We start from the raw sequence: 17207 nt of genomic DNA, 5'->3' as shown, positions 1-17207 counted from the left end.
CTTCTTTGGAATTAGCAATAAACTGAATTATTCTCAGCCACTTACCATTAACAAAAAATCTTTAACTTGCTTCCTCCAAAATATATTTCCCTTCCCTCCTAAATTAATTCAAGAGAGAAAAGCAAGAGGCTTTCTCTTGTATATACTCAAAGCACAGCAGTTTGCTCTTTGAGCAAGTGATAGAATTTGAGGCATCACAAACGAATCAGCAACGTCTCAGCTGTATGCACAGGCAAACACCAACAAAAATACTTAACAGCAGCTTCTAGCAGCACTTTTTGTTCTGGCTGCTTAGTTGAACATCCTGTCCTGCTGGTCTGGCTAAAAGGCCCTGGTGAGATCCTCTTGGCATGGCTGTTGATGCCTTTGAAAGTACTGCACTTGCTGGTTCATTTCATTTTAAGGTGAGAAGTCAGGATTTTTCTCAGTGGACTGCATGGCACAGTGAAAATCACAGCAACACATAACATCACATGTAGTGGTATTCACCTGCAAAGGGGCCTGAGCTGGTTCAAGGACTCCCTATCATTCCCAAGCAGTACACGGGGTTTGAGACAAGACACAGCAGCAGATGATGGCAGCCAGCTCTGAGCTTCAGTTACATCTATAAAGGCTTGCTTAATAGTACAGGGATACTGAAGTATAATTCATGCTCTCTTGAAAGACCACCCCTTCCCTTCAAACCCCTTCAAATCCCATCTCTGTTCAGCAGAAGAAACACCAGGCAAGGTATCTAGCTGCCACCACTTACAGTACCACCATTGCCTTCAATCTCCCTGTTCTCTCCTTGTTAATGACACAGTCACACAGTGAAAAAGCAGTCGTTCCCATCAACGCATGCAGTGGTACAGAGCTGCATCCCTGCAGGAGCAGGGAAAGCATGCATCCTCCTGACTGCTACAGTAAGTAGGTATCCAGACTGGACGCCTAAGAGGGCATGCAGCTCACATGTTGGCCAGAGATTACAAACAGTGGCATTTCTATCTTTTACCCTTGATCCTCAGCATAGCAATTGCTAGGAAAAATGATCTTTGCTTTGCCAACAGATGCAAGCACATATGGTGAAGACTCCAGGTTGGTGAGGTACAGGCTGGTAGATTAAAAGAGGAGCTGAACATACTGAAGGGTGATTTAATGCCGACAGTAGTGTCACTGCTCTGTGCTCATACTGGAGATAGCAGATGATGCACATTCTGCCAAAGAGATTTCACAGAGGTTCTGATTTTCCTTTGCACAGAGCTATGACAGCAATCTCTCAGCTTAATTAGCTATTGCCGAAATATGTCACACTTGGTAGGAGGTAAATGATTTTGGCCTTATCAAATAATTTGCGAACATGCTGTTTCCTTTGTGGTCACAAAAACATCACTGCCGCAAATCCACGAGGGAGCTGCTCTGGATTGGGGCGGCGGGGGAATTTTGTGATAAGAGCAGGGCTCTGTAACAAAGCAGCAAATGCAAGGAAACGGGAATCTCTGCTCTAGGTTTCACTGTGGCATTGCTTACCGTGAGATTGTTCAGGTTTGGCTGGCTTCCCAAAATGAGCGGAAGCAGCTATTTCCCCCGAATCACTTGAGGCAAATAGCAAGTCAATGTAATCTTCACACATAGCCTGTTTCAGAGGTGAAACAGAAGCTCCAACTGGAGCTGCAAGTCTGAGCTGCAGTAGTTCAGATTCCAACTGCTTTGACCCTTTTCCTCCTAGAGACACCTTGAATTTATAGGTATGATGGCAAACCATGGCATCTTTTACATCTAATATGACTGATGGATACGCCTACGTAAGGGCTGCAGGGTAAGGCCACCAAATTAGGAGGCAGAAATGCAGCAGTGTGAGCTCCTTCATAGATGAAGTAAGGAGGCAGGCAGCAAGGTCCGAAATGGGAGCATAAAGAAACAGTTGGGAGGCCAACCTAAGGACAGCCTTCAGTGTGAACAAGAAGTACTCCATAGCTCCCTGTAAGCCTGTCAGCATCAGCAAGCTTGGCCTGTGTAGAGGACATGGCTGTTCTCTTCCTCCCCACTGTTTGCCCCCTTGGCTCTTTGAGGAGCTAGTTTGGACTTTTGGTCGTTGCACTCCCACAAAGGGCCCTTTTGAAGGCATGGATTGCCTTTGCTGTGCGGAAACCTTCCTGAATCCATACCAAACACCACATCAGCGACCACATCTTTCCTCCCTGTTTTCTAGGGTGCCCTCTCTGACGTGCCAAGTGATCAGAGAACACAAATCTCATCTTCCGTGTGTTTGCTTTTGACTCTTTTTGCCTATGAAGTAGCTAATGAATACAAGGGTGCTTCTTCAATACTGGTGAACAACCCAGCAGCTTAGATCCCACTGGGTTTCAATGCAACCTGCATCGTTCTGCTTCTCTGGGGTTTAAAGATAAGCAGCAAGGTCTGTGGCATCAATGGATGTGCTGGTCTCAGCACTGCAAAAGGCACAGTTCCATCAACGTGCCCTGCAATGTGTGCTCCTCACAGGGCTGCTCCCCTGAGAAAAACGTCTTTTTGTGTGCAACAATCCCAAAAGTCAGATTTATTTCCCCTCTGGCAAAGCTGCGCTCTGCTGTCCCCATTTCAGCTCTCACAGCACTGTAATTCATATGGCTCCCACCCACCGCCCCAGCAGCATTCCCGATGGCACAGGAGGAAAGTGAGCTCAACCTGCAGACTGGCAGTGGTGTAACTGCACCCAGCAGGACACTGTTTTCTCTTTCAAGGCAATTGAAGCAGAGCATGCCAATATTTTTGTGCTTCCTGCAGGACAGATTACTCCCTTCTACACATTCTCTGGTATCAGGGAAGATCTTTTCTAGTGTAAGAACATTGATACTAAGTTTGCATTACAGGGATGGGCTGCCTGAAGTACGCTGCTTTAATTAAAACAGTATAACTTCTGCTTGCAATTAATCCCTAATGGGTTTTGAAGATTGGATCGTTCATTTATCCTGGGCCCCAGTAAATGGGAAATTTCCAATTCGAGGAGTGTGGACCCAAGGGGCAGAGAGAGCAATGCTAAACCCTTCAGATCCTGATTGCAGGGATAACAAAGCAGGGAACAGTGATGCTGTGCAGTGCCCGGAGGGTCTTTACCATGGTCCCCTTCCAAACCCACCCTTAAAACCTTCCCAATGCTCATAACCTTTCCAAGATGCCTTTCTGCTCCTGAGACCCCAGCTTGCCCAGTGAAGGGAAGCCACTGTTATGCCCCATATAAACCCAGTTTGTATGGGTGAGTTGGTCTCATGTTGACACAGGCATACAGGAGCCGTGAATCAAGACATTCATCCCATGTCACAGCGAAAAGCTGCTCCTTGAGCTTACCTTGAATTCTGCTTAAATGACACTTCATTCTTCCCTGTTCTCAGTATTTCTTCTAAGTAACAAATGCACAGAGAACACAAACCTCCATTTGCAGCTCATGAGCAAAAAACTGGGTAAAGAATGTTTCCAGTTCCCCAGGTTGAACCCAACACCCTGAAATACTTAAAGATTTCTTGCTGTTAATAAAGAAATGAAGGGGAACTAATGCTGTTCATTCCTTTTCCAGGCAGAGTGCATATATGGGCTAGAAACCTCTATGATGATCTGGTTTCTAATCAGCAGATATATAAAGTGAATATTATGGTGTTGTTTTTATTATACAACACAGAAGTTATTAGAAATGAGGGAGAGGCTCATGAGGCATCGCTTCTATGACACAGAATCAGAATACTTGATGGTTTGAAAGAAGGTAGATGGGGGAGAAATGCTAAAGTGTTGGCAGAGCAAAGTGAGATACAGTAAGAATAAAAGCCTCTGTCCATGGGATTTAAATACTCATTTTCATTGTGGGGATACCAAAAATCCTGGGAAACAAGCAATTTGTGCTCACAACTACTTAGGAATAGCCACTGAAAGTCACAGGACAAGGTGGTCTTCACCTATTTAGCAAAGGAAAGCTCTCAAAAGTGAGACATCCTGAAGACACATCAGGAAAGGCTCAGGTGAGTGCAGCTTAAGCTGAGCCAACCTCTCACAGGTACGGTTCAAACTGAGACTGGGTGGATGCACCAAAGCTTCAGCAAAGACAATCCGGACGGTCCTTGGACTAATGCTGTGGCAAGGTCCCATGAGGTCACTGAAGTTCTTGTTTTACAATAGCTTCTGTGTAAGTGAGGGCTCCTAATTAATTGTTTAATTAGTTGTAGTCAGTAGAAACCTGCTTAGAACCACACCATCTGTGTGACAAGGTCAAGGAATGAGGACACATTCAGCACAATTACTGAGCGTCCTGTCTTGAATGGAATCCAGAAATCCCAGGCTGGGATAATTACTATTTAAATTAGTTCAAAGGCCCACATGTCTCTGGATACCAAATCCCATTTCCTGCATTATCACACCTGGGAGGATTTGGAACTTACTCTGCCTGCCATTATCAGCCCAAGAACCACCTTCACCTTTTGTAGCATGTCCTTGCTATAGCGAAGGGAAGTGCTGGGAGCAGCTACTAGGCTCTGAACCATGGACAGGGAGTTCTCTATCAACTTTTGGTCCCTGTTGTGAAGGGAGCACCTTTCACATCAAAAAAATCCCAGTACAAATCCCTGCCAGAGGAAGCTTCCTGATCAGACCTGGGAAGAAAGGATTTGGTCTTTCCTGCTCTGACCATCCCATTTCTACACCTCTTTCTAGAGACAATAGCCATAAAAGAGAGGTCCTTCCTGGTGATACACCTCATCATGGTGGGGCAGACACTAACATCTTTGGGACTGCTGTCTGGGAGTTCTAGGTAATAGCTGGTTTGAACAGCATCCTTTCTCCTGGACTTCATGATGGAGAAGCACTCACGCCAAGGAAGGCAGGATGAGGAATGGGGTCAAGCAGGGCTTGCCAATTCCATCTCTTCTGCCTGATGCTGTGACCCCTCTTCTTTCATCTCTGGCTTTGCCCATACCCGTGGAGGAAGCTGAGTCCCTGTGCGGACGTGCATGGACTTGCATTCACCCAAGCAACCCTGATTCCTTCGCACTTCTTGGAAATAAGACAAGAAACGACAAAATGTGGGTATGTCACTGACGACTTCTTGCTCATCATGCCCCATAATGAGTGTATCTTAATACTAAACTGGCACTGGGGATAGTCGCAATGTGAAAAAACTGGTGTTTCCCCCCCCAAGCACATGAAATACTACATTGGTTTTATTACCAACAATACATCATGTCTCTTGATGGGTGCATTTTAATGTCCTGCCTACCTCTGTGGATACAGCTGGAGGCAAAGCATCAGCAAATGCTGCTGTTTAGATTAGGAAACAGTGTTTCGGAACAATGCAGTAATATTAGATAATTAATTAACCTTTCACTTCTTAAAGAAAGATTTCAGCATTTAAGGCTGGAAACAGGGTTCTGCAGAGACTGGTGAGAGGTAGAGTCAAGACTGTTACAGATCTTGGCCAGAGCTATCAAAAGAGAGCACTGATGTATCTGTGTGCCCCTACAGCCCCAAACAGTGGCTGCCTCAGGGAAGCTGCTCCTCCTGGGCTCAATATTTTGCCCATGGTCATGGGAAGAAAGTGCAATCTCTCCATCTACTTTAATGGGACAGAATTATTTCTCATTGGCCTTGCTGGCTCCAAAGCTTTTTGGCTGGCACAGAGCTTAACTTAACAGAGGCCCCGTGGACACTGCCACTAGCAACAGAAGCTTGTCTTTCATGATGCTACCTTCCAGGGTCCCGTGGTAAGACTGCTTTGTCTGTTTTAGTGCTCACTTGAAGAAATGGTTACAGTCAGTGGGGAAGTCTGTAGGCTCACTGCTGGGACAGCCATTTGCCCTGGAGGAAAACCTCAGTGCATGACCACTGGAGAGGTGCATGCTCCTCAGGCACAAGAGCTGAAAGCAGGGAGTGTCCTCCCGTCCTATCTCAGATATTTTATGAGCTTATACAACAGCTGGGTCCCCTTACAAGGTTCCAGTACCTTCCGCTACCTAAAGGGGACAACAAGAAAGATGGAAAGGGCTTTTGACAAGGGTCTGAAAGGACAGGACAAGGGGAATGGCTTTAACCTGACAGAGGGGAGACTGAGATGAGACATTAGGAAGAAATTCTTCCCTGTGAGGGTGCTGAGGCCCTGGCACAGGGTGCCCAGAGAAGCTGTGGCTGCCCCATCCCTGGCAGTGCTCAAGGCCAGGTTGGACACAGGGGCTTGGAGCAACCTGGTCCAGTGGAAGGTGTCCCTGTCTGTGCCAGGGGTTGGGACTGGGTGAGCTTTAAGGTTCCTCCCAACTCAAAACACTTTGTGATTTTATGATTGTATTGTTCTGCCTTGCAGTGGGTCCTTGCTGAGGATCTTTGGATACAATGGATAATCCCATGTTTATTCTAGGCTGAAAAGCAGTCATTACCAGTGAACATACAGTGCCCAGTTTTAGACACAAACCACACAGATGCAGGTAGGTCTCAGTCCCTTCCTTTTCAGCTGATTCTTGTCATTCATCCCAAAATGAATACATGAAACCTTTTACTCTTTCCTCCTGCTGGGAAGTCAGACAATTCAATGAGGAGTTACAGTTGTCCCGCAGGCACTTTTGCATGCCTACATCACTATACTCAAGTCTTCACTTCAAAGCGTTTTCTGCAGCCCATTTGAAAGAGATATGTAGATTATAATCAGAAATGATCAGTTCAGTTTGCTGTGCATCCAAACCAAGTAGTAATTCAGCATCCCTCGCCAGAACAGCTGCTGAGAGATAGCAAGCTGTATATTCAAGATTACAATATAGCCCTGGGCCTCTGGTACATGATGTTAATCTCTTGGAGGAAGAAAAAAATACCCTAGTCTTCTGCAGACTGATGAAAGGTTAACCTTCAGCCTTTGCTGTTGAAAACATCCATTCACTTACTACTGCATACATTAAACTTCACATGTGGTTGCCTCCTTTTGCTTGCTTTAGTTTTGTAAGGGTGCGTGCTACCGTGCCAGATGAAAGGAAGCTCTATTTATGAACAGCACCCAAAGAACACTCCAGATGTACACTCTGTTCTCCTTGCCACAGGAGAATTCAAGGGAGATCATTTACCACCTTGGATGTGAAGAGCGTCGTAATGCCACCAGGCTCCTGAGGCAGCATCTAAAGCTTTTTGGCTTTTCTCACAACTGAAGCAGACCCTGGGATGGCCAGAATGGGGGAACCATGTTCCATTCCCTTACCTGCAATGGGTCGCTGACTTTCTCATGCCTCTTTCAGCAGGGTGACCTACTAGGGAGCTTCAAAATCGTGTCCCCTGCTTCTGCCTCTGGGCTGGGATCATCATCACTGGGTGATTTTGTGAGTACTACGGACACACCAAGCTTATGGCAGGCGTGCGTGCAACCTGTTGAAGTGGTATTATTCTGCACTGAAACAATCCTTGCTGTCTCATGAGCCTGTGAAATAGTGAGCCAATAGATGAGCAACAAAAAGTAACAGCAGGGCGAAAAGAGGATGCCAGGAAGGAATAATGTTTTGTACACTTGGAGAATGACTGTATCGATACGTGTCTGGGCTCTGGCTGGCTCAGCCTGAATGTCAGGCACAGAACAGTTCATGCGCAAAGCTATCGTGCAGGATGTTCTTGCTAATAAAAGCGACCCCTTACCTCCTCAAACATTTTGAGTTGGTCTCTTTTCTGTCCCAAAATTTCCTGATAATTAAACACCTGCATAATGAATTTAACTCTCCAGGGAATGTTATTTGCCAGCTACCTTTCCAATTATTTAAAATTAGCTTAAGGGCTAAAGCAATCAGGCCATTCATTAATCTAATCCCTATTTGTAGCTGTAGTTCGTGATTTGGAAATGTGACCATGAGATCAAAAGGACAAAGAGGAATGAAGAGAAATCTGTGCAAGACACTTATAATGATCCCTGGCTCAAGACCTCACCTACACAATACTGAAATTAGCAGCTGCTGAAACCCAGCTCACTGCACATGGACATTGTCTTGTGTGCACAAAGACCTCTCTTCTCAGGAGACATCTGCCCTGAAGGGAAAATTGGTGTTAGCAAAGTTCACTCACACTCAAACCAGTGGCTGGGAGCCAGCTCCCACCTGGAAAGCAGAGAATTAGAGGTGCTGGCAGTTATTAAACCCCACTTCATAGAGTCAGTCACAGACTGGTTTGGGTTGGAACGGCCCTTAAAGCTCATCCAGTTCCAACCCACTGCCACGGGCAGGGACACCTTCCACTAGAGCAGGTTGCCCCAAGCCCCTGTGTCCTTGAACACTGCCAGGGATGGGGCAGCCACAGCTTCTCTGGGCACCCTGTGCCAGGGCCTCAGCACCCTCACAGGGAAGAATTTCTTCCTAATATCTCATCTCAGTCTCCCCTCTGTCAGGTCAAAGCCATTCCCCTTTGTCCTGTCACTACCACTTCAGATTTAGTGTCACCATCAGCATCTGAAGCAGACCCTGGGGAATTAAAGGGCCACAAGACATCCTCTGCCACTTCATCCAGGACTCGGATTTCCCTTCCCTCTGAAAGGAGCATAAGTTGCAAACCCTGAATGTACTGAACCATGTGATGAGCTTTTTGCAAAGCCAAGAGATGTCACCCAAAGGTCCCTAACCAGAGGCCACAGACATCCATTTCAGAGCTGCTCTTCCAAGAACAAGAAACCCAGCACTCTCACACAGCAACATATGTTCCCGGCTATCTCAGCAGGTAGTTTCTCTCCTTGTCACGGTTGAGAACAGCAGCCACGTTATTTTATGCTGGCACAGGCTGTAATGTTCAGTATTCACTATCATCCTCTTCCTGGCCAATTTGCTATCTCTGCAATGCCCTATGGGCTCTCTGGCCTGGGGCATTATCCTCTGAGCATTTGCCTTTCACTCTGTACCTTCACAGAGACACTTGGTGTCACTTGGTGCCAGCCCCCCACAAAGTTGTCCTGCTTAGGACAGGGGCTATCATACCAATTCATTTACTCCCCATAGCTGTAACCACCGCCCTCATGAACATGCCCACGTGTGAGCCACAGTGGCAGAGAAAGCCCCTTGCAGCGTTCATGCAATACTACATTTAATCCTTCTTAACAGGGGAGCCTCAAACCTGCCTTTCTTTGCACAAGACCTACCTGGAGGAGTAAGCTGGTCCTACCCTTCCCACGCTGTGCTCATACCACGCTGTGCTCCTAAATTAACTGTGGCCATCACAGCCTCTCTCCCACTCTCAGTCTCTCCATCCAGCACTGCATATTTCCCTCTCTTGATGCCCTCCTTGGGAAGTGTGAGTGACCCTCAGTCTCACTGCTGAGCTTAGCTACTGGAGCGATCCACGATGCACTGATGTGTGTGTGCATATATATATGTGTCTAGATAGTTAGATAGATAGATAGATAGACATTCTCACTAGTGGACCTCCATCCTGCTTAGACAGAGAGGAGCATGATGGGGCTGCTGGTACCATCTGCATTTGTTGAGTGCTCCGAGTGTCTTTCTGTGGTTTGCATGGCCAGCCATGTACCCATGTAAATACATGGTGCATATGTGTGCTTTGTGTGTGTGCCTGCAGGGAATGTAGCTGCAGCCTTGCTGCTGGTTGGACCTGCAGGCGTGGAGCAGCAGCAGCTTCATCCCGCCTTGGGCTGCTGTATTTTCCTATAACAGCCTCTACTTCTATGTCTAATGAACATGCATGGTCAGGGTAGCACCAGTTGTGTCTAGGATGCCTGGGCCACGTGTAGGTGGCCCCTGCCACAGTCTTTGAGTGGACAAAGCAGACAAGGGATAAAAGCCATCAGCTGGAAGTGAACAGCACAGGCAAAACCCATCCAACTGAGGCTCGAGTATAGATGCAAGTCGAAGTACAAGAAATGTCTGTCTGAAGTGCCATATGTAAGTATAAGACAGCTGTCTTGTGGCAGCTAAAATTATGGTGTCATTCGATGATCCTGAAGTGCTTCTCCTTGCAAGCACTGTGTTTCAGCAGGAGCGCACACATATGCACTCATACAGAGACAGTTTGCAAGCAGAACTGTATGAGCAGTTTGCAAGCAATGTTCACCCCACGTTTCCTCATTGAAAACCTTGTTCTCAATGGTTTCAATCTCTTGCTAAACTTCAGGCCTGCAATCTAACATGCTAGACACAGCTATTCCTGTGTTTGCAAACGTGGCTGGAAGAACTCAGCTCTTTCTTAAGGTGATCACTCAGGAAAAGTACCAGAGCATACAGCTCGTCCCCGTGAAAAGCTAAGTCCTGTGACACGAGGGTCTGAGAGCCATATAGGCACCTAGGGGCAAAGTCATGTCAGTGTGGACTGGCTCAGTATTGCTTATGGGACCTGGCCTTTTGTGTGAGCCCCTGGCTTAGCTCCCTCCTCAGTAAGACAGATTGGCAAAGCCAGATCTTCCAACACAAATGAGTGGAGGGAGAGCGATTCCCATCAGCTGAAGAGCTGGCATGTTGAGAAATCACATAATTCTATGAGTCGGAAGAGTCTTTAAAGATCATCTAGTTCCAACCCCCTTGCTATAATAAACACTAACTACAGAATCTACGTTCACCAGCTATTAGGACTGAAGCAGGTTCAGAACAGCCCGAAAGTCATGGTGTCTGCCATCTACCTTACAACTACATGAGGGACGCAGCCTGGTGAGTGGTGGCCCTTGCAGGGCTGGGGTTCTCATGCAAGGGCAGTGGCCATACTGTCACCCCTTGGCCACCACAGCAAGACACTAGCACAGAGCTCTGCTGGGAGGATTTCTGCCACAAAAGTCCTTAGCAGCTCCATATGAGCAGGAGCTCATTCTGACTTATTTTGACTCATTCCTGACCCAAAAGGATTTAATTGTCTGGAGGTTTTATTCATCACTTTTACAGCTCAAGGGCTGCAAAGCTTCGTCAGAAGGGTGCCTGCATGTGCCTGCACTCACAAGCACACACAAAGCTGAAGAACTCAGAGATCTGCTTTTCAAGGGATCAGTATAGCCAGCTCAAAGCTCTGCATGACTGGCAGCAGAGACAGGGCTGGGTAGCCCCTGAACATCTCCAGTACCCTACATCCAAGCTGTGTGACCCAAAGTGACAGCCCAGCTTCAACTCAGGGATTATGTGATTGGCATCCTGGTCCAAGACATCAAAAAAAGAAAAGGACTTTTTCATGTTATACTTAAGGAGGTTAAAGCTCATCTTCTTTTGACAGCAGGCTCTTTTGTACAAGCGCTACTTAATCCAACAAAGGATGCGGTGCTGAAAAATCAACAACCTCTCTGGAAAATGCAAAAGCCCACTGTCTGTTTTGCTAGCATCACTTCAGCAATGCAAGTGTACGCTCCCTGCAAGTGTACAGTTCAGCCTTTTACTGCACTTAAAACAAGTAAAGAAAAATACTCCAGGCTTTTGGGTTTGCCTGTGCCTTTTCATCTTGGGTACAAAGGGATGCAGCGTCACCGGTACAAGCAAAGGCTCATGGCTGTGGGTGTCAACTTCTTTATAAGCTATGATACTCTGTTTCCTGATGGAGAAAAGTGGGGCAGAGAGGAAAAACAAAACAAGGTGGGCTGGTAAAGCATGGAAAGGTCTTAGCAGTGCCAGCAGGCAGTCTGGTTGAGTGTGGCACATCACACTGCCATCCATGGTTTTCCCTATTGAGATGGGGACTATGAGACACATTCCTAATGAATAATAGAAAGCACTTGGCTGTTATTTCCCTGTCCTTTTCAGTAGTGGCTAGATGTCAAAATCTGATGAAGAAATGCAAAGAAAGAGAAACACACTCATGTATGCGGAGCACATAATCTCTGGTCTCTGATAAAGGTTAAGCTCATCCTGTCTCCTCCCTCACAGCGAGGGGACAAACATTATTTCTCTCTTCTCCCCAGTGACCACTGACACATGTCAAAATACAGCTTTTTCAAAGCTCTCTCTGAAAACTGTAGAGAAAGGCTCCAAATGTTCCATAAGTTATCATGAAGAAACACAGGCTCCTCCTCTGCCTGGTCATCTATGCCTCACATCAGGATGGAAACCAAAGAAAATCCTCGTACCACTTTCTTTAAAACCAATCCAAGCAATGGCATTTGGAGTTGTGCCTACTCCAGCAACCCAGGGGATGTGGCAATAATTACAGAGCTATGCATCCTTCAATCACGGTATGAGGGAGGTAATTGTGGTATGGAGTAAGTGCAGCAGACTGGGAAGTGCTTGCTCTCGTGTTCTTGGACTCTGATTTGCCCCTGGCAAATCTCACATGCAGCTGGGGAGGAAAGTGGGTTTGGAGGCTATCTGAGCACCTACCTATGCTGAGAAGTGTCCACTGGGATTTTTCAGGTGTATTCCTATGCCAGCCAGACACAACTCCATGGAGATTGCACGGAATGATAGAATCCCAGGCTGGTTTGGGTTGGAAGGGACCTTAAAGCTCACCCAGTTCCAATCCCCTGCAACGGGCAGGGACACCTTCCACTAGACCAGGTTGCTCCAAGCCCTGTGTCCAACCTGGCCTTGAGCACTGCCAGGGGTGGGGCAGCCACAGCTTCTCTGGGCACCCTGTGCCAGGGCCTCAGCACCCTCACAGGGAAGAATTTCTTCCTAATGCTTCACGTAAATCTCCCCTCTGTCAGGTTAACAAAGTTAAAGAAATGAAACTTGGGATCAGAAACTCAAGAGACGATGCCCTGCTTGTGAAAATTGGATATCCCAATGGAGAGGAACTGGTTTTGCTTTCACAGAGTGCATTTCTGAACCCACTGCTCCTCCCTGCTTGCTCAGCTGATGCACATCTTCATTTCCACCATGCACGCAGACTCTGCCCAGCTGCATCTTAGCATCCTAGAATCAGCTGGGTTGGAAAAGACCTTTACAATCACCAAGTCCAGCCCTTCCCCCAGCATTGCCAAGTCCACCACTAACCCATGTCACTGAGGGCTGTAGAATTTGGTGTCATTTTTTTCCCACTGGGAAATGTCAATTTGTTGGGGTTTTGCAGAAGAGCCAGTTTCAGTGAAGGCTTGTGGATTCTCAGGGTTGTGATGGAAATGCTGGAGGGGAGGCAGGCAGGGAAGGACAGACTGATGTGCCCATGGTGGACTGGGATGAGCAGGGACTTGACCACCTTTCTGCAAAAGATTTGGGAAATGATTTCTCAGCTCATTCAGCTGTTGTGGACAGAGCTAAGAGGAAAGACCGGAGCAAAGGAGAACTCAGGGGTGGTAGCACTATCATCATCATCATCATCCCCCTCTAAAAGGGGAAAGGTGAAAAGATTTCTACAGCCAACCCAAAGCAGTAATCAGAAATCAAAATTCCTCAGAAACAATCCTTCCTCCTGGCTGGATTTAGCCACAGCCTGTCCTGATGCATCCAAGGGGTTAACTAACAAAGGTTAATTTATTATCTCTCAACCTAGTAAGAGCAAAGCACTTTGCTGACTGCTCCTAGCTTTAGGCAGCCACATTCAGTTCTCCACCAGGCCCTTGTAACCCTGATGATTCTGTGATCATGCTAAAACAAACACAACCCAAGTTTCCATTTTCCAGTGCCTATATCCTCCAGCACAATACCATTATCTTTCCCTGCCTACACATGGCCTTTTCCACCTTCCCTATGCTTCTGTTTCGTGGATTCACGCTGGCCCCTGGAATCAGTTCACAGTTAATGTGGATGCCCTGTCCTCCATACACAGGTTCTCAGCACGATTACTTTCTCAGCCACACTGCTGTGAGGTACTTAATTACATTGTTCATTTTGCATTTATTGGACTGTGCCGTGCTTCCCCTGCATTACTTAAAGAGACCCCCAGGCTTCCTGAAGGAAAGCTACCACAGGACACGAAGGAGCACGCTGTTCTCTCCAGCACAGGGCAAACGCACTGCTAAAAGTGTATTCTAATAGTGTATTCTAACAGTGACAGCTCTCAGCCCTTCCTTGGCTACAGCACTGCTGAAAACCCCTGCCTAGTCCACGTGTGTGAGGAGACACGGCCATGATGGTTTACTTTCCACTGTCATCGTCATCAGACAAATCCCTTGACCAAAGCTTGAGGAATCAACAGCACTCAAACAAGGAAACCTGTTATATTCCACTGGACAAACTTTAGTTGTCTCAGAAGTGTCCACGTTCAATGCAGACACTTCATTGAAAACAAGAAAGAGTGGTGCTGTGCCTTTGATACTGGAGACTAGTATTCTTCATATCTGAAGTGCTGGCTCTTGTCTGACAAAGAGCCAACGCTAGTAGATGTTTGGAGGAGACAGGTTAGAAAGACAGGAGAAAGGGTGAACGATTTCAGTGCTGTGGAGTACAGACTGTAGTTGGCAATAGACATTTCAATCACCAGGAGATAGAAATATAAGTGAATGCTCCCTTGCAGTCACTGATGGGACTTCCAGTGTGACTCCTTTTCTGTCACATTACATTAACTGCCATGCTGGGAAACTCAATAATTACTCTGCAGGCACTTCTGAAGACACACTTGTCAGAACAAATGATGGGGCAAGACTTGATGGCTAGTTAGGCACTGGCTGGAAACCTGCAAGCCCATCTCATGAAGGAACCAAACCAAACCACTGTCACTTCTCTGGGAAAAATATTCCCATATTAAACTTGGACAAGAAGAACAGGCTGAGCCATTTTACAGGGGGAAAGGAAATGGTTCCTGGAAAGTAAATTAGCTTCTGCAGAACAGAAATTACATTTCTGCTCCTGGAAGGATATTACCTGGTTTGCTTTTCCAGATGAGAAGTTCGGGAGCCGATAGATCAGTTTCCCCAATAGGAAATCCGAGTGTTTGAGACAGCAAAGGTGTTTTCCACTCAAAAGTCATGTCCACAGAAAATCCATAGCTAGAGACCATACAACCTGACATGGAACCTGCCCATCATCAGCTAAACCCTAAAATATTTTGTAGATTCCTCCCTCAGCAAAGTATCTCACAAGACAACCACCATTATCAGAGAGACATACCAATGTGAGGAACACACTACCCTCTTTAAATACCTCCCACTGCCCCAGAGAAAGGATGCCTTGGCCCACATTTGGGGTCTGGTGAGTTTCCCTTGCTGGTGCTCAGTGACGGCTACTCTGTGGATACGAAACTCTGAGTTACCAGGAGATGTTTGAACATTACCTCATGAGACAGATAAAAAGCAGCAATCCCCAATGGCCAGAAGCAGCAGAGCATGGAGAACACAGTGAGGCCGAGATGGTCTCTTGGTGGCATCATCAGGAAATTGTCTTCACTTTCGGTGTCACTTGAGTAATCGCTCTGGAATAGCAAGGGGAAGAGAAATAGAAAGGTGCTGGTTAATGGCATCATGATCACTCCTCTGCCATGGACCAAGGCTGTGAACATCTCCCTGGTCATACCAGGCAATTCCTCAACATCAACAGGCCTCACCAACTGTGTCACAGCCTCCATCACTACTAAATGAACTTGATGTGTTCTCTCTCTTAAAACACAATGCCGAATCCTGAGCTTACTGGATAGATCTTCCCTATCCAGAAACCTTTCTGACTTTGGGAACCTTTTGACCATTTGGCTGCATCATTGGCTGTCTTCACTTTGTTCCTGATTCTGGAAGAGCTGCACCTTAACACAAGGAAGCTCTGGATTCCCCATCCCTGGCAGTGTTCAAGGCCAGGTTGGATGGGGCTTGGAGCAACCTGCTCTAGTGGAAGGTGTCCTTGCCTGTGGCAGGGGGTTGGAACTGGATGAGCTTCAAGGTCCCTTCCAACCCAAACCAGTCTGGGATTCTATGACACCAGAGGAGCTGGACGTTAGAGGGTCCTCTGAGAAATCAGAATTACTTCCACCACTTACAGTCAGTTTGGGTTAGATGACCAATCACCAGTATGGTCCTTTCGTGTTTAACAGTCTCTGCATGGATTTACATGGAACTTTTCACAATTACATCCCGATATCACTAACCTGTCTGAAAGCTTTTCACTCTAGCAGAAGTTAGGGAATAGCATAGCTAATGGACTTGTAAGGTTTTAGTGGCGAGCAAGACGAAACAGGCAAACCTTTTCTTTATTTAATGTCACGTCACATGAGTTTAAGCAATCTGAAATACCGAACTATTAGGTTTTACTTTTTAGTGGTGTACCTCCAATGCACCCCCCAATCAAACAACAAGCAATCAAAAGAGAACCTGTGTAACCATTCAAAAGAATACCCAGCAAAGAGCATCCCTTTCCTGGCCAAGATACTCTGTTCATTGCTAGAGCAAAGATCCCTCAGTTACTCTGCTAATGTTACTCCAGGCTTTTTACTGAGCTGTTAAAAACACAGGCTAGTTCTCCTCTTTGAACAGAGCTCCTCTAACCTGTCAATCAGACAATGCCACTATCTCCATGATGCTAGAAACCTCTGAAGAAGAAACAAGGCAAAATGCATCCGGATGCAGCTGCAGTCAGGTGAGTGACAAGAGACAGGAGCAGTGTCATGGGGTGGTAAGAAACTGCAGCAGCAGCTGAGGGTCCCTTCAGGATGTGGAGGGATTCACCCCTTTTCAGACATGACGTCTGGCTCCAGCAGCTTCCACTGCAATTGCACAACACACAATATCTATAGAAGGCAGCTCTTTTCCACTGCAAGTCAGGCTCTGACTTGGAGACACATCTTTGTGCTGCAACGGGAAGGATGTAACCTCAGGTGGGTGCACAGTCCTCCCCCTGGCCAGGTGAGCTGTGCTCTCTGTGGCCCATGCAATGTGCTGCTGTGAGAACACCTTCCTGTGCCCACGGCCCTGCAGCAGGCATGACATCTCTCTAAATTACTGAGCACGCAGCAGGGATTTCCTGTTTCCAATGGATCCTTTGTAGCAAAGCTGTTATTGCAACCACAACCCTCCTCATCCTCCCTTGATTACTGCTACGCATCCCTCAGCAACACAACTGGAGCTCAGCTGAGAAGACAGCACAGGATAAAGCAATCTCTGCCTCAGTTTACCCACAAGCCTTTTCATGTCTGTGACAAGGAAGAGGTGACCTCAGGAGTGCAGGCATGACTGGAGTTGAGGGTCCCCTCTGCAGAGCATAAACTCTTGCAGAAAGCACACAGCACCCTGCCCAGACAGATGCTGATTACAGTGAATGACAAAGAAATCAAGCAGCCCTTTCCTTTCCCTCCCTCTTTCCCTTTCATTTTCCCTTTCCCATCAGGTCCCATCCCTCCTATTCTCCCAGGTAATGTGGGAAAAGGACCTGCAGACAATGGCCTGTCTCTGCAGAGGACTGGGT

General features: G+C 46.8%; 1 protein-coding gene across 2 annotated transcripts in view; it reads right to left on the bottom strand.

Moving 5' to 3' along the window:
• Positions 1 to 17207, bottom strand: part of SYNDIG1 (synapse differentiation inducing 1) — a 57050-nt gene that overhangs the window by 23278 nt on the left and 16565 nt on the right. For both annotated transcript variants that reach the window (XR_009747171.1, XM_061475175.1), the window contains exon 3: positions 15094 to 15231. Coding sequence is in view for 1 of the 2 variants with exons in the window: in XM_061475175.1 (XP_061331159.1) it covers positions 15094 to 15231 (138 nt within the window). In the remaining variant the exon portion in view is untranslated. The remainder of the gene's footprint in view (positions 1 to 15093; positions 15232 to 17207) is intronic.

Source organism: Pezoporus flaviventris, unplaced genomic scaffold (assembly GCF_033815535.1).
Source record: "Pezoporus flaviventris isolate CSIRO_AGI_PZ_B2104156 unplaced genomic scaffold, CSIRO_AGI_Pfla_v1 ptg000083l, whole genome shotgun sequence".
NCBI classification, from domain to species: domain Eukaryota; kingdom Metazoa; phylum Chordata; class Aves; order Psittaciformes; family Psittacidae; genus Pezoporus; species Pezoporus flaviventris.
This window is presented reverse-complemented; position numbering and strand designations above follow the sequence as displayed.